The following is a 25017-nucleotide window of genomic DNA, read 5'->3' on the forward strand; positions in this document are numbered from 1 at the left end:
TTTTCTTTAGCAATTTAAACTTTGCATCAAAGTAGGTTGTCTAGATATGCAACTAGATGAGCAACCTATATGATGCAACACGAATAGGAACACAAGCAAGCAAGATATATGAAACAAATAATCTACACAAGTAAAGGCACGAGATAACCAAGAGTGGAGACGGTGGAGACGAGGATGTGTTGCCGAAGTTCCTTCCCTTTGAGAGGAAGTACGTCTCCGTTGGAGCGGTGTGGAGGCACAATGCTCCCCAAGAAGCCACTAGGGCCACCGTAATCTCCTCACGCCCTCACACAATGCGAGATGCCGTGATTTCACTATTGGTGCCCTTGGAGGCGGCGACCGAACCTTTAAAAACGAGGTTGGGGCTATCTCCACAACTCAATTGGAGGCTCCCAACGACACCACGAAGTTTCACCACAATGGACTATGGCTTCGCGGTGACCTCAACCGTCTAGGATGCTCAAACACCCAAGAGTAACAAGATCCGCAAGGGATTAGTAGGGGGGAATCAAATATCTCTTGGTGGAAGTGTAGATCGGGGCCTTCTCAACCACTCCCGAGCAAATCAACAAGTTTGGTTGGCTAGGGAGTGAGATCGGGCGAAAATGGAGCTTGGAGCAATAATGGAGCTTTAATGGTGGAAGAGGTGAGTCAACGGGGAAGAAGGAGACCCTTTATATAGTGTGTGGAAAAGATCCAACCGTTACCCACCAACCAGCACGCGGCCAGTGGTACTACCGCGCCTGGCCAGCGGTACTACCGCAAGGCCGCGCGGTACTACTGCTTGCAACCAAGCGGTACTACCGCACGGTAGTGCGGTACAACTGTACCGTCCCACGGTACTGCCGCGACCCCAGCATAGAAACAGACGCAAGCTGGGGGCGGTACTTCCGCACGCGCGGTACTAGCGCGCCCCCCATGCGGTACTACCGCAACGCAAAAGTCCCAGCCAGGGGGAAGGGGAACTACCGTGCCTACTTCCGCAAATAAACGGAAGTAGCAAAAACCCGACACAGTAGTACTGCCGAGGGGCGGTACTACTGCCTGACCGCATAGCGCGGTACTACCGCACGGCGAAAGCGGTACTACCGCGGCAGGTGCGGATGTAAAAAATTACATCCGCTCCTACTACCGCAAAGGGGCGGCACTAACCTGGTGGGCAGCGGTAGTGCGGCTCCAGGGGAGCGGTACTACCGTGAGCACCAGCGGTACTACCGTGCCACCGCGCGGTACTACCGTGGATGCCTACGGTACTACCGTTGATCCAGGAGCGGTACTACCGCAACCACAATAGCAGCCAGTCAAAGGAGGCAGGAAAAATGGAGGAAGCTCCAAGGAAGAAGGAGGGGATAAAAGGAGACGTGTAAGTGATGATTCCACCCAAACCTTTCCAACGCGGACCCCCTCTTAATAGTACGGCTTTCCTACGACTCAAATCCACCAAAAAGAAACGTAGAAAAGACGCCGTCTTCGTCAGTCTTCGAGGGGCACCCAATCGTCTTGTGCCTAGCAAAGAAGTGTCTGGAAAACTCATGGCACACGATTAGTCCGCAAATGCGTTGTCATCAATCACCAAAACACTTAGGGATAAATATGTCCTTACAATCTCCCCCTTTTTGATGGATTGATGACAAAACGGGATTTGCACAAGGAAAAATACTATTAAGTAAAAGCAAACCCCTCCTCTGTATAATATAGACGGGCTCCCCCTAAATGTGTGCCACCTAGATGAGCATGAATACTAGGAACAGAGCTCCCCCTATATTATAGAGACAAGGCAAATTTATCACTAGACAAGATAGTACAAACATAAGATAACTAAGATAGATAGAGTGCATATGTCTTACACCATATGGAGGAAAGGTCTCGAAGGCACAAACCGAACAAAAGCAAACGAGGCAAACGAGGTCCAAACGACAAAGCAAACAAACACACCAAGCACGACACAACGCAAATCCCTACACTCTCTCCCCCTTTGGCATCGAGACGCCAAAAAGTCAGAGAGAACACCTACACACACGGGGTGGCTCAGGCAGAGAAGTCGTCCCACTGCTCCTCGTTCTCCTTGTCAGACTCAGCGGCGGGGATAGTCTCCTCGATGTCATCCTCTGAACTGGTCCACTTGTAGCCCTGCTTTGACATTCAGGAAGCCTCAGGTGTGATGACGTCCTCAGACCCGCCAGACACATCCTCTCCAAAGAGCCTCATCACCTTCTTGTCACGGCGGCGACTCTCCTTGTCAGTCACGTGAGCCCTGTACTATCCCTTCGCCTGCATGCAGAAGAGAGTCTTCATCTTGTCCTTCAGCTTCTTGGCCCATGACGGCTCAGAGGAAGAAGTGGTGGACCTAGCAGCACGGTCCTCAGCAGCAGTCTCAGGAGCAGTAGCCTCCCCCTCACCAACAGCCCTCCTAGCAGAAGATGCCTCAGCGCGGGTAGTGGTGTTGGCCCAGTTGGGCTTGACGCGGAGGCTGATGGACTCATAGCGAATCCAGTCTGGAGCAAGGAACTCATCACCTGGATACGTCTTCTCCCAAGTGGTGGAGAGCAGCAGAAACAGGTACGGTCCATAGATAGGTACCTTGCGAGTGAACACCGTAAACCGAAGCTCACACCACATGATGTGTGAGACATCAAGTGGCTGAGTTTGAGAAGTACGTGCCTCTGCACATAAGAGCAACATGTCCACTAGATATGCATGAACTTTGTCCTTGTCGTCAATGCGTGGGAACAGAGTGTTGCGGAAGATGCGATGCATGATATCCAGAAAGGAGTTCAACACCCAAGATGACTTGCCATTGGGGAGTACCTTCTCAACAAGGAAGGGCTGAAGCTGGTTCTTGTTGGCAGACTCAGAATTGGCATGGGGGCGAACGCCAACGGGGGTGTGAAGCCCGTCATCGGGAATGTGCGGCAGATCCATGAACTCTTTCCATGTAGCAGACAGCTGACAGCCATTGGTCATCCAGGTCATCCTCCGCTCCTCCCCGGGATGAAAGTACATTGAGGCAAAGAACTGACAGATAAGCTCAGGGTCATAGTCAAGGTGAATGAAGATCACCGGCTCAACAGCAAACTGCTCCACCAAGTCCAGAGCCTCTCCAAAATAGTCACAAAACTTGTCTTTCCGCAGGTGATGCATGTCTATCCACTTGACATCCACGAAGGTATTCTGCTTGTTCTTGATCACATCCAGATAGATGAGAGTCTGTTGCTTGGTCCAGAACAATTCGGTGCCTCTAAGGATAGCCCGAGGATTCACATAGGGATTGATCTTTCGGTGCTCGACATACTCAGTGGTTGAAATCTCGTCCATGCCCTTAGCTGGTTCCTTTTGCTTGCTAGCAGTGGTCTTGACATTGCGCTTGGGGGCATTGGAGCCCTCTGGGGCTTCATCTTGGGGGTTGTGCAGACGCTTGGAGCCAGTGTCACGACTGGGATTGGAACGGCGAGAGCCACCACCTGAGACACAGAACGCAAAAACACCCACAACAGCCAAGAGAGATTAATGCAAAGACCATAACAAAGCAAGTGAAACAAGTAGAAAGCACACATGATAAATGCCTAGAGAGAGATTTGATCCCTATGGTAGTACTGCCAAGAGCTGCGGAGCTAAGAGAGTAGTACGGCTCTTAGACGCGGTAGTACCGTGCAAGATCACGGTAGTACCGGGTGTAGGAGCGGTAGTACGACCTTAGCGCCGCGGCCGGCGCGGTAGTACCGCACGGTACGGTAGTACCGCACCTGACGGGCGGTAGTACCGCAAGAGCGGTAGTACCGCACATCGGGCACGGTAGTACCGCGCCGCGTCAGATCTGAACTGGTTCAAATCTGAGAAAGCCCGCGAAACCACGGCGGTACTACGGTTGGACAAAGCTACCACAAGACAGCATATCAAGTATGTTTCCTACGCATCACGATTCTCCTACATCCTACTCTTGCATAGATTTGGCCTAAAATCTCAAGAACGACAAGTTTCTCCCCAAAAGCCTAGAAGCAAGAGAACAACCAAGAAAAAAGAGGGATTTGGGGAAAAACCTTGGTTCATGGCAAGAGGAAGTGGTGGGGAACGATCCCACCGGTCGGAATCCGAGGAGAGTGGCCGGAGACGGAGATCCGGCGAGGGCCTCCGGCGCCGTTCTTGAGAGGGGGAGACGTGGAGAGAGAGACAATGAATGGGTATGGGGAGTTGGAACTCCCTTGCCCGAGTCATAACCCCCATGCGCCCTTGACGGCGCGGTAGTACCGTGCCCAGACATGGTAGTACCGCACGGTGCGGTACTTCTAAGGTACCACACCAGAGCGGTAGTACCGTGCTGTGGCGCGGTAGTACCGTGCCTCCCAAAGCGGTAGTACCGCGCCCAGATGCGGTAGTACCGTGGGCTCAAGAAGATGCACATTTCGAGCGCGAAAAACTGGATCTTTGCACAAACCACTCCGAGCCAACACGACACCACAAGACCAGGCAACACACAAAACCAGAAAGGCACACGACAAACGAACCAACCACGAGACACCACCTCTCCAAAAGAGAGGGCGGTGGCCGTAGCCACCTATGTTTGAGTCAATTGGTATGGCACCGCGAAGAATTATCCTTGGGTCCATGACCACAACTCGTCTTTGAAGCACAAGTACCATCAAACATGGCTAATGTGAAAGACTTGATTGATTTATGCATAATGGGGGGAGGGAGAGTTCATTGAGAGAACATCACTCCCCCTATGTCCATGCCTACATCTAAATAGGAAAACACGTTGAGTATGGTGGGGTGTGCAAGGGTTCAAGCAACATTGCTCGAATCGATGATATTTAGCTCATGCCTTAACTCGCGAAATCTTGCTTCATCCAAGGGCTTCGTGAAGATATCTGCAAGGTTATCATGAGTGTTGACGTAGTTGAGCTCGATCTCTCCTCGCCTAATGTGATCCCGGATGAAGTGATACCGGATCTCAATATGCTTCGTCTTGAAGTGTTGCACCGGGTTGAGAGAGATCTTGATGGCACTTTCATTGTCACACCAAAGAGGCACTTTGTCACAAGTGACACCATAATCCTTTAAAGTTTGCCTCATCCATAAGAGTTGTGCACAACAACTACCGGCCGCCACATACTCCGCTTCGGTGGACGAGAGAGACACACAACTTTGCTTTTTGGAAGACCAACTTACCAAAGAGCAACCAAGGAATTGGCACCCTCCGGAAGTGGACTTCCTATCCACTTTGTCTCCCGCCCAATCGGAATCCGAGTACCCTACAAGCTTGAAGTTTGATCCTCTTGGGTACCATAAGCCAAAGTTTGGGGTATGAGCCAAATATCGAAAGATTCGTTTGACTGCCACATAGTGACTTTCCTTAGGTGCGGCTTGAAACCATGCACAAATTCCCACACTCAACATGATGTCCGGTCTAGATGCACAAAGGTAAAGCAAGGAACCAATCATGGAACGATATACCTTTTGATCCACCACTTTACCATTGGGATCTAAGTCAAGTTGGCACTTGGTGGGCATTGGAGTGGAAGCCGGATTGACGTCACTTAGCTTGAATCTCTTGAGCATGTCTTGAGTGTATTTGGATTGATTGATGAAGGTTCCTTCTCTTCTTTGCTTCACTTTGAACCCTAGAAAGAACTTCAACTCTCCCATGGAGGACATCTCGAACTTTGAGGTCATGAGAGCGGCAAATTCCTCATTGAAAGCTTTGTTAGGAGAACCAAAGATAATATCATCAACACATAATTGGCACACAAACAACTCCCCTTTGACCTTCTTAGTAAAAAGAGTGGGATCGATTAGCCCAACTTCAAAACCACGGTCTTGTAACAACTCGGTAAGGTGGTCATACCACGCACGTGGGGCTGGTTTAAGGCCATAGAGTGCCTTATCGAGTTGATACACATGATCGGGAAAGTAGGGATCCTCGAACCCGGGGGGTTGCTTGACGTACACCAATTCATTAATGGGACCATTAATAAAAGCACTCTTCACATCCATTTGTTGTAACTTAAAGTTATGATGAGAAGCATATGCAATCAACATGCGAATGGATTCAAGACGAGCAACGGGAGCAAAGGTTTCACCGTAGTCGATACCCTCGACTTGGGAGTAGCCTTGTGCTACCAAACGAGCCTTGTTGCGAATGATAATCCCATGGGCATCTTGCTTGTTCTTGAATATCCACTTGGTTCCAATGACATTGTGGTTCCCCGTTGGCCTTGGCACCAATCTCCACACTTTGTTGCGCTCGAAGTTGTTGAGTTCTTCGTGCATGGCATTGAGCCAATCCGGATCTTCTAGCGCCTCATAGACCTTGTGGGGTTCCACACAAGAGACAAACGCGTGATACTCACAATAATTTGCTAATTGTCTACGAGTGCTTACCCCCTTTCTTAAGCTTCCAAGCACATTCGTCATGAGATGATCCTTGGTGGAGAGCTTGGAAGCAACCTTGGCGGCACGACGCTCTAATTCCTCCTCGGTGGTGAGTTGAGGAGAGGTTACTTGATCATCTTGAGCGCCGTCATGAACTTGTTCTTGATCTTGAACTTGCTCGGGGGAGAGAACTTGACCTTGGGAATCACTTGGTGTGTCCACACCGTCTTGAGTATGATCTTGCCCTTGGTCTTGTTCATGAGGTTGAGGGCCATCACTTTGTTCTTCGGAAGCGTGTGGGCCTTGGGTTGGTGATGGCTCCACTTGAGTGGAGCATTGTCCTTCTCCTTCGGCCACAAGGGGTTCCTCAATGGGTAGGATGAAACCAACGCCCATTCTTCTTATGGCTTGAGGAGGAATTTCATCACCTACATCACAAGTGCCACTTTGCTCCACTTGGGAGCCGTTATTCTCATCAAACTCCACGTTACACGTCTCCTCAATAAGTCCCGTGGATTTATTGAGGACGCGGTAAGCATGAGAGTTTGTAGCATAACCAACAAATATGCCCTCATAAGCTCTAGCCTCAAATTTAGACAACCGAACACCTTTCTTGAGAATGAAACACTTACACCCGAATACCCGGAAGTACTTGAGGTTGGGCTTGTTACCGGTGAGTATTTCATATGGAGTCTTGTTCAAGCCCTTGCGGAGGTAGAGCCGATTTGATGCATGACACGCGGTGTTGATGGCTTCGGCCCAAAAGTTGTACGGAGACTTGAACTCCGCCATCATGGTCCTTGCCGCATCCATCAACGTCCGGTTCTTCCTCTCCACAACACCGTTTTGTTGAGGGGTGTAGGGTGTGGAATATTGATGCTTGATTCCCTCGTCACTAAGAAACTCATCCAAGGTGTAGTTCTTGAACTCGGTGCCGTTGTCACTTCTTATTGTCAAGATCTTTGCATTGTGTTGACGTTGTGCTTCATTTGCAAAGTCAATGACGGTTTGTTGGGTCTCGCTCTTCCTCTTGAAGAAGTACACCCACGTGTACCTTGAGTAGTCATCCACAATCACCAAGCAATACTTCCTACCTCCAAGACTATCGAAGGATGGAGGCCCAAAGAGATCCATGTGAAGGAGCTCCAAAGGCCTCTTTGAATAAATGATAGTCGTGGGAGGGTGAGCCTTCTCATGTAGCTTTCCTTAGATACAGGCACTGCAAGCACGATCTTTAGCAAAACTAACATTCATTAGTCCACGGACATGGTCCCCCTTGAGGAGACTTTGCAAAGATCTCATATTGACATGGGCTAAACGGCGATGCCAAAGCCATCCCACATCAACTTTAGCCATTAGGCAGGTCGCGGTCTTAGTGGGTCGCTCCGAAAAGTTAATCACATATAGACCATTCTCGACATGCCCAACAAAGGCTACTTTAAGAGTCTTGCTCCACAAGAGGGCCACGGTATCGATATCAAAGAAAGTGGCAAAGCCCATGATAGCAAGTTGACGAACAGAAAGTAAATTGTATGCAAGGGACTCAACAAGCACGATCTTCTCGATCGTGAGATCATGAGAGATGACCACCTTGCCAAGTCCCAATACCTTAGAAGATGAGGCGTCACCCCACTCGACATTGGTGGGCATAGATGGAACCTTGTGCACGTCCACCACCAAGTCCTTGCTTCCGGTCATATGATTTGTAGCTCCGCTATCGAGCAACCATGATCCCCCACCGGAAGCAAACACCTACAAGAGATCAATGCTTGGTTTTAGGTACCCATTTTGTAATGGGTCCTTTGATGTTAGTAACAAGGGTTTTTGGAACCCAAATAGACCATTCAATGTATTCATGAAGAGAACCAACAAATTTGGCATAAACATGCCCATCACTAGCACGGCATAACACATAAGAAGGGTTAAAATCGCCGGCTTTGTTGAGAGGGATGGCAGTGCCCTTCTTGACATTGTTCTTCTTATTCTCCTCAGGGGCACTCTCTCCCTCCCTCAAAAAGGTTTGCATGAGGGGAGGAGGTCGTTTGGTCTTGTCATTCTTCTTCTTGTTCTTGGAGTCGGGCACATACCCAACCCCTTCCTTGGCCACACCTCCCTTTTGGTTGATCAAGAGATGTTGAGGTTCTTCTTGCCTTGTATGCAAGTCGCAAGACCTCTCTCAAGTTGCTCCTTCAACTTCGCATTTTCCTCAACAAGATGTATATGCTCACAACACGGGTTAGTAGCATTTGCACTATCAATTAAAACCATATGAGGAAAAGTTGCTTTCTCCTTAGTTAGCTTCACTTGGAGTTGATCATGAGACTCCTTGAGACTAGCGTGAATACCATTCAAGGCCTTGTGGGCCTTGTCAAGTATATCAAACTCCTCTTCGAGTCTAGTAAGATCAACCCCGAGTTTGGCCTTCTCGGAATTTAGCACACGAGAAATAATGAGGGCATGATCATAATCTTTCTTTAACTTAGCATGATCAACATTGTGTGACTCCTCAAGAGCCAAACTAAGACCACGCTCTTCCTCAAGAGTATTGGAAAGATTCGAAATCTCATCGGCATAGTCACGACTATGCCCTTCCATCTTAGAGATGGTGTCTTCGTGAGCCTCAATCATGTCATTGGCCTCACCCAGTTGTTCCAAGAGAGCAACAAAGTGCTTCTTGGATTTTCCCTTGAGTTTGCCCATAAAGACCTCAAACTCGTTAGCCTCCACATTAGCTCCCTCAAGTTCATTAATGCTATCCGTTGGGGAAGGATGATTAATGATGGTAGTTTTGATGTTGGAGGTTACCTTGTTGGTGGCTTTAGCCATGAGGCACTTGGCAGTGATGCTCTCATTGGGTGAGTCGAAGAGAGACACCCGTGACGTTGTTGCAATGGCAACGGAGGCCATGGCAACCGACTCATCATCTTCATCATCATCATCATCCTCATTGTACTCTTCTTGCACAACCAAAGCCTTGGGAGGAGTCTTCTTGGTGAAGTTGTTCTTGTTGGGGAACGACTTGGCATTGTCCTTTCGGATGAGTTTGCCACCATTGTCTTCCCTCTTCTCATACGGGCATTCCGCAATGAAATGACTCACGTTGCCGCAATTGTAGCAAGTCCTTACACGTTGCTTGCCCCTTGTGCCACTCGAGTTGTTTTTGCTAAAATTGGGCCTCGAGTTTTTCTTGCTCCAAAATTGCCTTGAAGCAAGTGCCATGTGTTCATGATATGCATACTTCGTATCTTCGGGGTTGCTCTCATCTTCTTCCTCTTCTTCTTCTTCCATGGTGAGCTTGGCCTTCAATGCAAGGTTAGGCTTCTTTGCCCGTTGAGAACGGAGCACCGCATTGTCGGCAGTCTTATCCAAAATGTTCATGGCCACAAACTCATCCAACACTTCGCTTGAGGTCAAAGTGTGGAAGTCCGGTCTTTGACGAATGACGGAAGACATGGCCTTGTGGTAGGGCATCATTGCCTTGAGGGATTTGCGCTTGATCCAATTGTCATCCGTGTCCTTGCTCCCGTGATCTCGTAGTGAGACCGCGAGTTTGGTTACTCTCCGATAAAGCTCACGAGGTTCTTCATCTTCCTTCATTGCAAACTCATCGGCCTCATCTTGTACCACTTCATAGTTGGAGCGTTGAATGCTTGCGCTTCCCCGGTAGAGAGACACGACACAATGCCATGCATCTTTGGCCAAGGCGAAGGGACGAAGATGAGGTAGGTCTTCGGGTGGAATTGCATCTTGAATGATGAAGAGAGCATTCTCATTGAATTGATTGTCCGCGGCTTCTCGAGGAGTGAAGTTGCTTGGATCATGTGGATAGAAACCTTCTTCAATGATTCTCCAAAGGTTAGTGTTCACATGATTTAAATGACGTTTAAAGCGGTAAACCCAAGAATCAAAATCCTCATTTTCACAATCTTAGGGGGAGGACCGGCATGATTCAAATGAGTGGAAGGAACCGGTCTACCATAAACAAGTGATGGTTCCACATGGGAAAAGATGCCGGTGCCATTCTTGCCACTAGAAGAAGGAGCCTTTTCACTACTAGCTTCCCCCTTTTCGGGGATAGCATCCGACACCTTGATGGCGGGATCACCCACTTTCAACGGTGCGGTGGATAGTTTAAGCCCCTCAAGAAATTTAGTAAACATGCTTTCAACTTCGGTCGTCATGGAGGTTTTCAATGTCTCCAAGGCCACATTGAACTCTTCACGAGAGACCGAAGTTCCCCCATCGCCCGTAGACGAGATAGGATTCACACCGGAGTGTTCCTCCGCACCGTCTACGGTATCAACCATACTCTTTGGACGGTAAAGTCCTTAATAAAGAGACGAGACTCTGATACCAATTGAAAGGATCGATATGGTTGACTAGACGGGGGGTGAATAGGCAACTAACAATTTTTAGCTTTTCTTTAGCAATTTAAACTTTGCATCAAAGTAGGTTGTCTAGATATGCAACTAGATGAGCAACCTATATGATGCAACACGAATAGGAACACAAGCAAGCAAGATATATGAAACAAATAATCTACACAAGTAAAGGCACGAGATAACCAAGAGTGGAGACGGTGGAGACGAGGATGTGTTGCCGAAGTTCCTTCCCTTTGAGAGGAAGTACGTCTCCGTTGGAGCGGTGTGGAGGCACAATGCTCCCCAAGAAGCCACTAGGGCCACCGTAATCTCCTCACGCCCTCACACAATGCGAGATGCCATGATTCCACTATTGGTGCCCTTGGAGGCAGCGACCGAACCTTTAAAAAGGAGGTTGGGGCTATCTCCACAACTCAATTGGAGGCTCCCAACGATACCACGAAGCTTCACCACAATGGACTATGGCTTCGCGGTGACCTCAACCGTCTAGGATGCTCAAACACCCAAGAGTAATAAGATCCGCAAGGGATTAGTAGGGGGAATCAAATATCTCTTGGTGGAAGTGTAGATCGGGGCCTTCTCAACCACTCCCGAGCAAATCAACAAGTTTGGTTGGCTAGGGAGTGAGATCGGGCGAAAATGGAGCTTGGAGCAATAATGGAGCTTTAATGGTGGAAGAGGTGAGTCAACGGGGAAGAAGGAGACCCTTTTATATAGTGTGTGGAAAAGATCCAACCGTTACCCACCAACCAGCCCGCGGCCAGCGGTACTACCGCGCCTGGCCAGCGGTACTACCGCAAGGCCGCGCGGTACTACTGCTTGCAACCAAGCGGTACTACCGCACGGCAGTGCGGTACAACTGTACCGTCCCACAGTACTGCCGCGACCCCAGCACAGAAACAGATGCAAGCTGGGGACGGTACTTCCGCACGCGCGGTACTACCGCGCCCCCCATGCGGTACTACCGCAACGCAAAAGTCCCAGCCAGGGGGAAGGGGAACTACCGTGCCTACTTCCGCAAATAAATGGAAGTAGCAAAAACCCGACACAGTAGTACTGCCGAGGGGTGGTACTACTGCCTGACCGCATAGCGCGGTACTACCGCACGGCGAAAGCGGTACTACCGCGGCAGGTGCGGATGTAAAAAATTACATCCGCTCCTACTACCGCAAAGGGGCGGCACTAGCCTGGTGGGCAGCGGTAGTGCGGCTCCAGGGGAGCGGTACTACCGTGAGCACCAGCGGTACTACCGTGGATGCCTACGGTACTACCGTTGATCCAGGAGCGGTACTACCGCAACCACAATAGCAGCCAGTCAAAGGAGGCAGGAAAAACGGAGGAAGCTCCAAGGAAGAAGGAGGGGATAAAAGGAGACGTGTACGTGATGATTCCACCCAAACCTTTCCAACGCGGACCCCCTCTTAATAGTACGGCTTTCCTACGACTCAAATCCACCAAAAAGAAACGTAGAAAAGACGCCGTCTTCGTCAGTCTTCGAGGGGCACCCAATCGTCTTGTGCCTAGCAAAGAAGTGTCTGGAAAACTCATGGCACACGATTAGTCCGCAAATGCGTTGTCATCAATCACCAAAATACTTAGGGATAAATATGTCCTTACACGGACTCTTTGTGTGTGTTGATCCTTAAGGCGGAATATTTTCCTGATGGAGATCTCATGAATGCAACTTTAAAAAAGAAGGCTTCATATACATTGCGGAGTATTATGGCCGGAGTTGATACGCTCAGACGTGGGTATATTTGGAGAGTTGGTGATGGTGAGAAAATTAGCATATGGGATGATCCCTGGATACCTCATAGCCCAACAAGAAAGGTGATTTCACCAAGGGGCAACAATCTTCTTTTTAGAGTTTCTGACCTCATTGATCCGGTGACAGGGAGTTGGGATGAGCAGCTGGTTAACAAAACGTTCTGGCAAGTGGATGTTCGAAGGATTTTGGCCATTCCACTACAATTACATGAGATGACAGATTTCCTGGCATGGAACATGACAAAGTCAGGGACTTTCACGGTGCGATCTGCATACCATACAGAATGGGAATTTCAATTTGGGCACAAGTTGGAATCAACGGCTGGAGCTTCAAACCCATCTTATACATGGGACTCGGTATGGAACTTAGTCTGTCCAGCAAAGATAAAAATATTTATGTGGCGCGCGCTCCAGAGTGCTATTCCTTGTCGATCTATCCTGGCTAATAAGCACTTGAAAATAAATCCGAGTTGCCCAGCCTGTAACCAGGGGCCTGATGACATAAGACATAATGTTGTTCGAATGCAAATTGGCAATGGACGTGTGGAAGATGCTCGGTCTTGAGCTTGTTATCAAACAGGCACTGAAAGTTGACAAGGCAGGTGAGCTTGTGTTGGCACATTTTCTGTGCCTTCCAGAACAACAAATCCAAGTGTTGGGTTTGCCGAAGTTCAGAGAAACGATGGCAACGAAGGTTTGGTATTTGTGGTATGAAAGACGAAAATTGACACATGACGAAGAAACTCAAAGTGCATATCAAATCAATATGTCAGTGAGAGGCTTAGTAGCAAATTATACCATCTCTTACGGCCCAAAGGCTCACGTCCGTTCAGATGCTTGGTTGAAACCAAAGTATGGTTATGTGAAATTAAATGTTGATGCGGGATTTGATAGTGACACACTCGCGGCAACATTCGGAGCAGTTATCCGGGACCATAGGGGGAAATTTATAGCGGCTGCTAATAAAAAGATGGACCTTTGCTTCGACTCGTTCACAGCAGAAGCAATTGCAGTGAGGTTTGGTTTGAATCTTGCTAATACCGTCGGATGTAGTAAGATTGAAGTGAATTCGGATAGCGTGGAGGTGGTGAATGCGTTGAGCCAAGGCTACTCTTCTTCAGTCGCTTCATCCATTATAGACGACTGTTATTTCATGTCATTAGGTTTTTCCCATATCATTTATGATCATTGTAATAGGAAATATAATTGAGTAGCTCATGAACTAGCAAGGTTAGCTAGGTTTTCTTCTCTGAGTGTTTGGATGGATAATGGCCCTAATGAGGTTATCCCTTTACTTGTAAACGATGCTACTTTACTTATGAATGAATAAAGGAGAAGAAGTTTATCAAAAAAAACACCAATAGGTTCACGTACCAACCAGCAGTCCCTCCATATTCGCGCATTTTGCCCGTTAGCAATCCTCCATACAATGCCCTTTTTCAACAACTCCGGACCATGACTAATAGCTTGCCATGTTGGTGATGGATTTCCAGAAAATACGGTGTCCTCCAATCTACCAATTGGGTAATGCTTTCCTTTAATAGACACGCACATAAGCAGTTTGGGAAAGCTAGCACTCGCCACACTTGCCTAGCTAGCAGAGCCTGGTTAAACAAACGAAAATACCTAAAACCAAGACCACCCTAAGACTTGGACCTGGTCATCTAATGCCATGTATAACAGTGGGTTTTCCTCCTTGGCACCCCAATAATAATTACTAATCATACGGTTAAGATTATCACACACAGCCAACGAAATTTTAAGGGCATGTATAGTGATTGATAAGATAGTCTTATTTTAAGGCTTGCATGTAATTTAGAGATGACAATGAAAACATGTCTACAATGAATTATCTCTTAACACTATCTGCAATAACTGGCTATCCCTAAAAACGTGGTGAGACATATGATGCTAAGAGATGATCTCTTAAATAAGAGAAGACAAGTCTTTTCTTATGAATGCTCTCTCCTCCACCTCAGTATTTGTTCTACGTGGCACTTCTAAGATAGCACCATTATACATGCCCTAAATACACTCATGAGGAAAGTAGGGATGGGTTGTGTAATGGATTTGATCAAAACTTCCTTGCTAGCTTGAGTGGGGTGCCCGTGTGTTTTTACTGTTTCACCCGAGCTCACATGAGCTCGGGATCAGAACAGCCGCGTCCCCTCAGACAAAGACTACAAATTGCACTAGTGTAAAGAAAAAACTGCTCCGACCTGGTTCTGCTTCTTGCAAAAGCACCTACCGTGGACGATGAGCCAGAACAAGGGCCGACAACACTTCTCACTTACAATATCTGCTTTCTACTATTCCTTCAATCAGAAGAAATAACTGACGTAAGTTATCTCGATTCCAGCCTCTTGAGCAACTTCCCTTGTTGTAGCATATCTCAATCTTGCCGTCTTTGATCTGCTGCCGGAGGGACCTGGTGCTAGATGAGTCCGTAGGAGGGACACACATGTATGCTTGGCCATCGATGCACCTCAGGACCTTCCACATCCTTCTGTTTTTTCAAGTACTTGGAGAAATTGGCACAATCTAGCTCCCCTGCTTTCGTGGGGAGCTTCGTCATGTTCTCGAACCAGTCCAGCGCTGATTTCATGTCCCCTGCCCCTATGTAGTGATTGAGAAATAACTTGCATGTTTTAGAGTATCATGCACCCTTTTCCTTGGCCACGGGACAAAGGTTTGAACCTTGCAATCTGGTCAGACAAAGAAAGCAGGCCGTGGGTCATACGAGGACCTGTGCATGAAATCTGGACAGAAAAATTAAGACCTGACTTTTCAAAACATGGGAGCAAATGGATGGAATTTCAATAGATGGGAGAACGCAGACGGGTCCATGGTTGTTAGCAACCAGCTAAGGATTCACTCCATTGATCACTTGATTGGCGCTAAGTTAACCTGAATCCAGCGGAATTGGTGTTGACCACTGTTTGGGAAATGCTTCGACGCTAAATTTGCTAAATGCGCCATGTCGATAAGTAGGCACCAATCGCACTTTTTTTAAGCCCCGGACGTAGAACAATTGTTCTATTTGGGCTTCGAGCTGGCTCGATAGGTTATTTAAACATTTTAAGGAGATATAAACACCTTTCAATACACTGATATTAGTGACACCAGATGATCGGCCACAACAACAGGAAATGGCAAATGGTTATCATTGACACTTAACAACATTTCCATGGAGTAATAATCGTGGAAACCATGTATACACACTAATATCATCGAAAGGGAAAGACAATTCCCCCATGAGCTCTACTAATAGAGAGAACTCCTAAAACAAATATACTATTACCAATAGGAAAGCTTTAAGTTACAGTAATGCAACCGTAGAATGTTTATGGCGAGTATGGCCCATGCTGTGAGATGTGTTGATGCTGGGAGAACCTCCGGGCTCAATGGCTAGCGAGTCATGTTATCATTCAAGATCTGTTGAAGCTTGTCAACAAATTTGACTTAGCGCAGCGTATGCGTGATGTTTTGATTCCTGCTAGCATAGTGTGAGAAACAATTTATGCTCGAAATGTTGTCTCGTCGATTCGGCATATGATGGCGATGGCAACGTTGCCAAGGTGAGAGGTGAGAGCAGGCTCGGGCGATAACCACTGAAAACGTTCCATTTGCAGTTCGGCGGCGTTGGCGGCAGCTTGAGTTGTTGGTCGCATGAAGGACAATCAGCGTCCGGGGACGGCTCTGGTGAGCGTCCTCTCGTGCCATGCTTGAACAAGACATCCCCACATCTGAAGCACAACACATTCTTACCGTCGTCAAACTAGGTGCTTGTCGAGGTGACCCACCGATCGTCGTCCGTGTAGAAGCTGTAGCTCAAATCCCAGCATAGCTTGTTGTCGTCGTACTCGCCCACTGGTTCTCCGGTGGCAGTGACATAACCCAGAACTGGAGTTTCGAGCGAGGGCCCACCATATGCAGGGCACGACACAAGTTCACCAGCAGATCGGAGGCCAGGAAGTACTCGTTGTCCTCGACCGGGAAACGATGCATGTGATGCTCCTCGGTCGCCACGTCAACCACCAGCATCCAACCATTCTCATCGGGAGGTTTTCATATATAACCTAGTTACAGACTTAGCTGCACACCATAAAAGAGAGTAAGTTCAGCCTTCTGCAACAAATAAAAAAAGTAAGTTCAGCCTTAGTAGCTTGCAACATCAAGTGAAAATGTTCATACAACCGAAAATTACTAATGGCTCCCTTTTGTAAGAAAGAAGATTATTTGTTTGATCTGTGCCGTGATGCGTGACGGCCCCTGGTTGCTCTTGTCCTCTGCAGCTGTTTTCTGAAAGACAAAAAAACAGTTGTCATGTGCAACTGTTGCTGGATGACTGCTTGACAGTCTGGTGTCTTTCTTTTCTTTCGGTCGGCAAACCCATTATTACTTGGCAACAAAGTAGAGCATTGTGGATTTTGTTGTCGTATCAACTGTTTGTTTCGAGAGCATGGATATTCACTCATAGTTTTAGGTGTTGAGCTGAGTTGTCAGGCTATATATAATGGATGTGCTTCTTTCTGAATTATTTGCTCTCTTCGTAAACTGAGCAATCCTCTACCTCAACGTACAGACAAGAGAGCAAGACTGAACTTGATGTACTATGTAGTACTATTACGCTATGTTCTGAGATTAATGGATTTAATTTGTTATACTCTTCAGTTATTAGGTTATTATGTGTTGTCATTTAATTTGCTAGTGTCAGTGAGATAATATAATTTACAGTTATGCCAAGTTGGCATTGTGATTCCGTTTGCTAGAATATTAAGTTAACTTTATAGTCGCCACATCATACTCAACAAGTGTTATAAAGTTATCAAGGAATTGTGAGATTTGGTTTAACGTCAATACCTTGTCATGGCCTGTTGTAGCCGCCACCTCCTCCCAGCTGGTTAGAATCAGCGCCGCCGCCGTCGCGCGGTCCTTCGGAGTTACTTCGCGGTTGGCCACAGTAGCCCTTGGGTGGACCACGACCACCACAAGCAGCGGCATTAGCGTACGATTTGCCATCAACGCCTTGGAATAGTTCAACCCTCTGATCGAAGTTGGACATGAGGGCGAAGAGATGGTCGAGGGAGAGGGGCTCGGTGCGAACGTCGAGGGCGGAGAAACAAAAGCAAAAACGTACTCGCGCCCGTCGTCAGATGGGAAAAGGGGAATATGCAAAAGCCTAAGAGGTACTTATCATGTCTTTTGCATATTCCCCTTTCTCCATCTGATGGGAACGATTTCGCTGTCCATCTCAGTGGAGTACACAACTTGCAAGAAGTTCCCCCATGCCCTTCCTAAGAATATTGGTTTCCCCTCACCCTTGATGGTACAGATCTTGATGGAGAAATCGCTCTCACTGTTGATACAGCTCTCGCTGGCCTGCCCCTCTTGTGCCACTTTCATGTTGGTGATATCCTTGTTAGTAGAGATGATACTACAGTCTTCATACAACGATCATGCGGATCTGAAGATAAAGTCAACACTTCCCTTGATTGCAGAGGCCTTGAAGTAGTGGAGCCCCTCATGGTTATACAAGGCTCCCTGGCCGGCCTCGATGGTGCGGTTATAGAAAATTGCCTTTGTGCCCATGACATGAAATGCAGTGGCCTACACTTGTTTGCCCCCCGCCTTGGCAGGAAGTGCATCATTCTTGATGATAATACCATAGGCAATGAAATAGTCAGACTCTATGGAAACAGTGCTACTACCATTGGAGCCGAGGAGCATGCCATCCTTACCCTTGGTCATGGAGGTATCATTCCACACGATAACAGCAGGGTGAGGGATCAGACTTTAGCGTGACGAAGGGCTTACCTTTTCCAATGAACACCTTCTCACGGAACACTATTCCGGGCTTTTGGCTAAGCACATATCATTTAGTGTTATCATCAGGATGTTGGAAATGTACTCACCGATGTTCTTGTACAAGCCATCTTCACCACCAAAGATAGTGTCTGGGTCAATGCTATTTCTGAGCCTTGAGGCTTCTGCCATGGAGAACTTGGCGTCAAGTGTCAATGTGGCTACACTACCCTTAGTCTCTTGCAATGCCACCCATTGATCTAAATCGTCTTGTCGCGACGACACTGGAAACAACGGAAGCATGAGCCAGCCCCATGAACAACGAGAGTTTCTTCATCCGCATGATTGATGCAATATGCAACGTGTGCATGGGCAGGAAGTGCATCACTCTTGATGATAATACCATAGGCAATGAAATAGTCAGACTCTATGGTAACAGTGCTACTACCTCTACAGCCGAGGAGCATGCCATCCTTGCCCTTGGTCATGGAGGTATCATTCCACACGATAACAGCAGGGTTGGAGGGATCAGATTTTAGTGTGACGAAGGGCTTGCCTTTTCCAATGAACACCTTCTCACATAATACAGCTTTTTCGGACGGAGGGAGTATGTGCTTAGCCTAAAGACCGGAACAGTGTTCCATGAGAAGGTGTTCATTGGAAAAGGTAAGCTCTTCGTCATCCATTTGAGGGACAAACTTTTTCGGACAGAGGGAATATCTAGCACTAACTTGGTGTTAGATACATCCATTTGAGGAAGTATCATTTAATGTTATCATCGGGGATGTTGGAAATGCACTCACTGATGTTCTTGTACAAGCCATCTTCACCACCAAAGATAGTGTCTGGGTCAATGCTATTACGTACCGAGCCTTGAGGCTTCTGCTATGGAGAGCTTGGCGTCAAGTGTCAATGTGGCTACACTACTCTTAGTCTCTTGCAATGCCACCCGTTGATCAAAACCGTCTTGTCGCGACAGCACTGGAAACAACACAAGTATGAGCAGCCCCATGAACAACGAGAGTTTCTTCATTGCCATGATTGATGGAATATGCAAGGTCTGCTTTCTCCTCGTTGTGGCTAGCGATTTAGTGAGTTGGGCTATATATAGTTCACATTGGGAGGTAATGAGAGGATGAGCAAAGATCAAGCAGAGGGAGTGGTCTTGAATCAATTCTCCTTCCGAGGTAGGTGCATGACCCTCAGTTTTATGGACGGTTTGCATTACCTTTACCAGACCTTCCACCAGATGACACATGTATTTCTTTGTCCTTTTGTTCCATCAATCAACCGAGATACATATTTACAATGTAAAATTCATGCATCCCAACCCTTCGTGTTGCGTGACAAACAATCGAGTTACCTGCGGCATTCTTGGGGACAAGTATCTAGATTGATTGGTGAAAACTGAGACACGTGAGAGTTGTGTCAGATGGTCACCGACAAAGATATTATGAAGGATATGTGCGCCATGGTAGTCCTGGATTAATATATTTTTACGAGTCATAGATTAGTTAGAATGTACATTAAATAATATTGACATTAAACATAATTTATACTATACATGAGTAACATGACCAAATTCGAATGTCGGTGGAATGGCTAGAAGATATAGGTGTTGCTTCAAGCAGAAAAACGGAAGAAAGATGTGCCATTCAGTTTGACTTGGTTAACAGTTATCTTAAGGCCCCTATGAACAAATAGTGCAGAAATGTGAAATTATGCAGTTTGACTTGGTTGCCGCCGAACTCGCCCACGATGAACTACAACTAAAACGGGAAGAGGTGCGGCATGGCCGGAGCGAGCGAGTGCGGCGGCCCGGAGAAGTACCAGCTGGTCTGGGACGTACGGCATCCACCTCACTCAAGGGAAGCAATAAAGATTAACCCAATAAAGAACTCAATAGCCTACTTCGAATTTGCTATATTTATTTCAAATAGGATATATCGAGTTCAAAAGTACATGGACACAACAAGGATGGTCAACATATATATCGTCTCTTTCTTCTAAGGAGTCAACGGAAGATCACTGTACACCGCATAATGTTAAAATGAACGAGCAAAGCTAGCTAGATGTGACACTTGCAGAGGTTGCATTGAGAATTATATAGACTGATGAACCCACAAGCTATACATACATTTCTTGCTGGATGAACCTTTTCATCTCATCTTACAAGTGCAGTTTTTTCAGTCTCAACTATGATGAACTACTGCTGACAGTGACAAGCTTCTCCCGTAGCTTTTCCAAGCGGGCCTGGAGAAGGGAGTGTCAGAATAGAAAGTCCGCAGCGCTAAATCACGCGACTGCAATTGGAACCATGAAATGCCAAAACTACAGTGCATTGTTCAACACTAACCTTGAAAGACTTGGACCGGCGAATAGATGGGTCAAGATCTAAGGCACGTGCATACGCATCCTCTGCGGAGTGGTACTCTCCCAGTGCGAATAGTGCATCCCCTCGCAACAAGTGAGACTGCATAGCCATGATACATAAGACCTTATGAAGACAGTATGCCCACAGGACTTGATGCTTCAGAAGCAAGAAGGTTGCATGCTTCTTTATTGAGAAAGCCAAGCATCAAACTATAAGTGTTTAATTGTCCAATAAACAGCCATAAAAAAGAACAACATGGAAATATTTCATGTTCCGAACGAAGGCTATGCACAAAGATGTTTTCCAAATAGTCTGCAAGATAAGGAGAAAAAAGACAGGACACTCAAGTAGGCAGGGTTTTTTTTTTTTGCGAAAGCATTAAATCTGCGATATCTGAAAGCTTCAAATGGAGCTTACTAACCTAGGTCCATGATTACAGTTGTGTTATCAGGGCCACCACATTTATCGGTACATAGTGCAGCCTCGCAGACGTATGTATGAAATTACAGTGCCTTTGATATCGTACAAGTGGACATGATCTCACACTATGTGCACAGATAAGTTAATCATCAGATTCATCTCGTAATCACCACTCTCGATTTTGTAATTCATGGGCTCATGGTCAGGCATACTAAATGGTTTTTTCAGTTCACTTTACTGTCATAGGTACCCACCCTGGCTTTCCCCAACCTGAACTGGCTAGTTAACGCAAAGCTACCGGCACAAGTTTGTGACGGAGAATGGCCACTCTGAGCCATCCAATTCATAAACAATACACCATAGCTAACTAAGGATGTAGTATCATGAACAAGCAAAATAGCTCAATCTACAAGTGATACCTGAGGAAATTTGGGAGCTACCCTTATCGCCTCCTCGGCATCTGCGAGTGCACCGGCGGTATCACCAATCGCCAGTCTCGCCTTACACCTGCACAATTGCCACCAAACCATCACATGCGAAGCTCATCAGATCAGAGTACACATTTACACTGACAGACGCTGATTCTGCAAGCAAATTCAGCAGAGCAGAGCAGAGCAGACCTGCCTCCGTAGGCCAGATGCAGTCCACCGGGAGCATCCATTGCGATGCTCTAAGTACATACAAGCCATGGTAATTACTGAATCAGAACACTAAGCCGAGAACTGCATGCAGCTCTGTCCGTGGCATTCTTCTGAAGAGAAAGGAGACAGACAGCAGAGCAGAGCACGCACGCACCTCGGTGAAGAGGGCCTCCGCCTGGGCGGCGTCCCCGTCGGCGAGGGCGGCCTCGGCCTTCTCCCGTAGGGCCAGCGCGGCGAGCCCCGCGGCGGCGTCGAACTCGGCGGCGCCGAGGAGGTGCTCCAGGAGCTGCGCGGCGCGGGCCGCCGTGCCCACGTGGCCGAATATAGCGTTGCCGCGGCCCGGGACGGAGGCGCCGACGTTGGGCCCGGCCCCGCAGCGGCCCAGGCACCCGCAGGAAGCCACGTCGACGCGCGGCGGGGGCGGCGAGAGCCCCTCGAGCGCCGCGAGCACCTCGCGCCCGCCCTGCCGCGCGCACGTGCGGTTCGTGCAGACCCGTATCTCCACAGCCCCCGCCGCGGCGCGCGGCGGCGCGGTCCCTCTCCGGCGCGGTGGGCGCGGCGGCCGGGAGGCGCAGGCTGCTCCCGCCACGGCCATCGCCGTCGCCATGTAAGTACAGTAAGATGATGGAATGGCTTGGACAGTGGACGAGGCTGGCAAATAAATACATATAGGGTGGTTTTTGCAATTTTGCACAGGTCGACGTGGCGCTGGGCCCGGCCGCTCGCGTCGAAGCGGTGGGCGCTTTTGCGAAAAACACCCTCCCGTCCACGCCATCCAGGCATAAACAACAACTCGGGACTCTCTCCACGCCGCCGTCTCCTCCTCCGGCGACGACTCCGACGAGACGACGGTCGTTCTCCGACCCGCGGCGCGACGGCAGCCCGATATTCCTCGCAAGGTACACCTTCACCCGCATTCCTCTCGGCTCTCGTCCGAGTTTCTGCTCTCTATTTCACTTTAGCGGGACGGGGACGGAGTGTGGTGAACGGAGGAGCGGCGGCGATTCCCCCGGGTGCTCATAATCTGCCAGCGATTCGGTGGCCTCTTCTTCGCGCGTGCGCTTCTCGGCCTGGATCGTCGCTGAGCCCGACGACCGCCTCCGCAGGCCACGCGGTGCCGCGTTTGGGATCACGCCCTCTAGCTGTTTGATGAAACGCCTCAGCGGCGCGCCGCGCCCATCACTGACACTGTTTAACTACTAGCCACTAGCTGCCGTAATCGTATGATGCTGTTGTAAAAATTCATCAGACTGTAGAGTTCTTATCTTCTGCGTATTGGTGTTTGCAGCGTCATGTTGGCCGCGCGTGTGAACCTCAAGGGCTGGCAGCAGGCGGCAGTTGCAGTTGGTTCGGCGTTCGGGGCCTTGCTTGATCCGAAGAGAGCTGATCTGATAGCTGCGCTTGGGGAGACTACCGGGAAGCCTGCATTCGAGCGGGTGCTCCAGCGCATGAAGAACAGCGCCGAAGGCAGGGTAAGCCCACACTATACCATCTCACATCATAGTCGGGTGTGCCGTTATGTTTGGACATTTGCCGTTGCCGCCTTGGACAATCACTTTGAGTAGTATTTTGTAGACTTTTATTGGTATGATTACTCGCTTGCTAGAAGTGTTGTCGAATATCGAAAGTGCTCTTCTGGACAGTGGACATAATCTGCAGAGGATTGGATAGAAATACAGGGTTTATATTAAGCAGTTGTTGTACATTGGTTCCTTTTACTTTTATATTGTTGTACCCTTCATTGGATTGAAATTTTAAATTATTGTTCCTTTTTAGCTCGAGTCTAAGCTTCTTAGCTTGAATATCCATTTTTATTGTTATCTGAGGCCCACTGTCTTTTACCAGTTGGATGCAATTTGCATATACATGGCAAACTGAAGATAAAGTTCTATCAATTTTCTATAGATTTTTATTAGTGTGATTGTTCAATTGTTGAAACACCGTAATTTCTCATGTCAAAACTGAGAGTGATTGACAACTGATGATTCACCCATGCTAGAATTGTTGTAGAATACTTTTTTTTCCTATTTATGTGGTTTGTTTTGGAGACTGGACATATTCCACAAAAGACTGGACATGAATACAGCATTTATATTAGCATTTGTTGTACACTGGTTTCTTTTTTCTTTTATTGCTCAACTGTTCATTGGATTATAAATTTCTGAATTATTGCTCCTGTTTGGCTGGAGTCTTAACTCCTTAACTTTCTGATCAACTTGAATATCCGTTTGTTATTGTTATCTGAGGCAACTGCTCACTGTTCGATGCAATTTGTATATACATGGCAAACTGAAGATACAGTTATATCCATTTGTCTACGGAGTTCTTTCCAGTCTAACTAAAATAGCATGTTCCTACAGGAAATTCTTTTGGAGCGTCCTCGGGTTATATCCACTCGGGTTTCACACGCCTGGGACATGCCTGAGAACACGTTCGGTGCTGCCTACGCTCAGTTCATGGGATCAAGGAACTTCTCACCAGACGACCGCCCACCTGTTCGCTTCATGGAAACCGACGACCTCGCCTTCGTCGCAACCCGTGCCCGTGAGGTGCACGACTTCTGGCACGTGTTGTTCGGCCTCCCAACCAACCTGATCGGCGAGACTGCTCTCAAGGTGATCGAGTTCGAGCAGATGTTCCTCCCGATGTGCATGCTCTCTGTCGTTGGGGGCTCCGCGAGGTTCAGCGAGAAGCAGAGGAGGCTGTTCTTCCAGCACTATTTCCCATGGGCGACCAAGGCAGGTGTCAAGGCTACTGATCTGATGTCCGTGTACTATGAGAAGCACTTCCATGAAGATCTGGAGGAGGTGAGGAGGAGCTGGGGGATCGTGCCATGCCCGGATCCCAAGGCGACAAGCAGTGCTTAGACTTTAGGCCAGTGCATTTTGCATGAAAGCGTCTGTATCTTGGTTTTTTCAGCCTTGCTTGTTGTCAGTTTCTCTTTGTGAGTGATACCATGAATTGTGCTGCTGATATGTTAACAGGTAAATAGGGTATGGTAGCTGTTGGATGTTGCTTCGTGAGGTAATATGCAATGTTGACCGCAAACTACTTATATGATATATCTTCACGGTTTGCTCGACCCCTTATACTATTCTATATTGTAATTTTGAATCAGTGTATTACACTTCTGATGGTTGAATCTCGGTGTCAATGTAAAATGGCTGAATCTCAGATACACCAGAGTCGTACTAAAGCTTGAAGCAAGGAGAAAAATGTTGTTTACAAATCAGAAAACAAATATATATTACACCAAAAA

At 47.8% G+C, this 25017-nt stretch overlaps 2 protein-coding genes and 1 pseudogene across 3 annotated transcripts; 1 reads left to right on the forward strand and 2 right to left on the reverse strand.

Annotated features, from left to right (window-relative positions):
* Positions 1 to 15622: 15622 nt before the first annotated feature.
* Positions 15623 to 19394, reverse strand: LOC147987563 (pectinesterase QRT1-like; annotated as a pseudogene). The gene is made up of 2 exons (XR_015615300.1): positions 17382 to 19394; positions 15623 to 16820 (listed from the first exon to the last, which is right to left on the reverse strand). The product of XR_015615300.1 is annotated as a pectinesterase QRT1-like (transcript).
* Positions 19395 to 20214: 820 nt separating this feature from the next.
* Positions 20215 to 22365, reverse strand: LOC125540273 (tetratricopeptide repeat (TPR)-containing protein). The gene is made up of 5 exons (XM_048703866.2): positions 21913 to 22365; positions 21738 to 21787; positions 21537 to 21624; positions 20680 to 20796; positions 20215 to 20576 (listed from the first exon to the last, which is right to left on the reverse strand). Exons 1-5 carry the CDS (start codon positions 22363 to 22365, stop codon positions 20520 to 20522), a joined length of 765 nt encoding a protein of 254 aa, XP_048559823.1. The 3' UTR covers positions 20215 to 20519.
* Positions 22366 to 22498: 133 nt separating this feature from the next.
* LOC125540274 (coenzyme Q biosynthesis Coq4 family protein / ubiquinone biosynthesis Coq4 family protein) lies at positions 22499 to 24900 on the forward strand. The gene is made up of 3 exons (XM_048703868.2): positions 22499 to 22657; positions 23047 to 23230; positions 24119 to 24900. Exons 2-3 carry the CDS (start codon positions 23051 to 23053, stop codon positions 24623 to 24625), a joined length of 687 nt encoding a protein of 228 aa, XP_048559825.1. The 5' UTR covers positions 22499 to 22657; positions 23047 to 23050; the 3' UTR covers positions 24626 to 24900.
* The last annotated feature ends 117 nt before the right edge of the window (positions 24901 to 25017 follow it).

The sequence above is a fragment of the Triticum urartu genome, chromosome 2A (assembly GCF_056163025.1).
Source record: "Triticum urartu cultivar PI428250 chromosome 2A, HENAU_Tu73, whole genome shotgun sequence".
Lineage (NCBI taxonomy): Eukaryota > Viridiplantae > Streptophyta > Magnoliopsida > Poales > Poaceae > Triticum > Triticum urartu.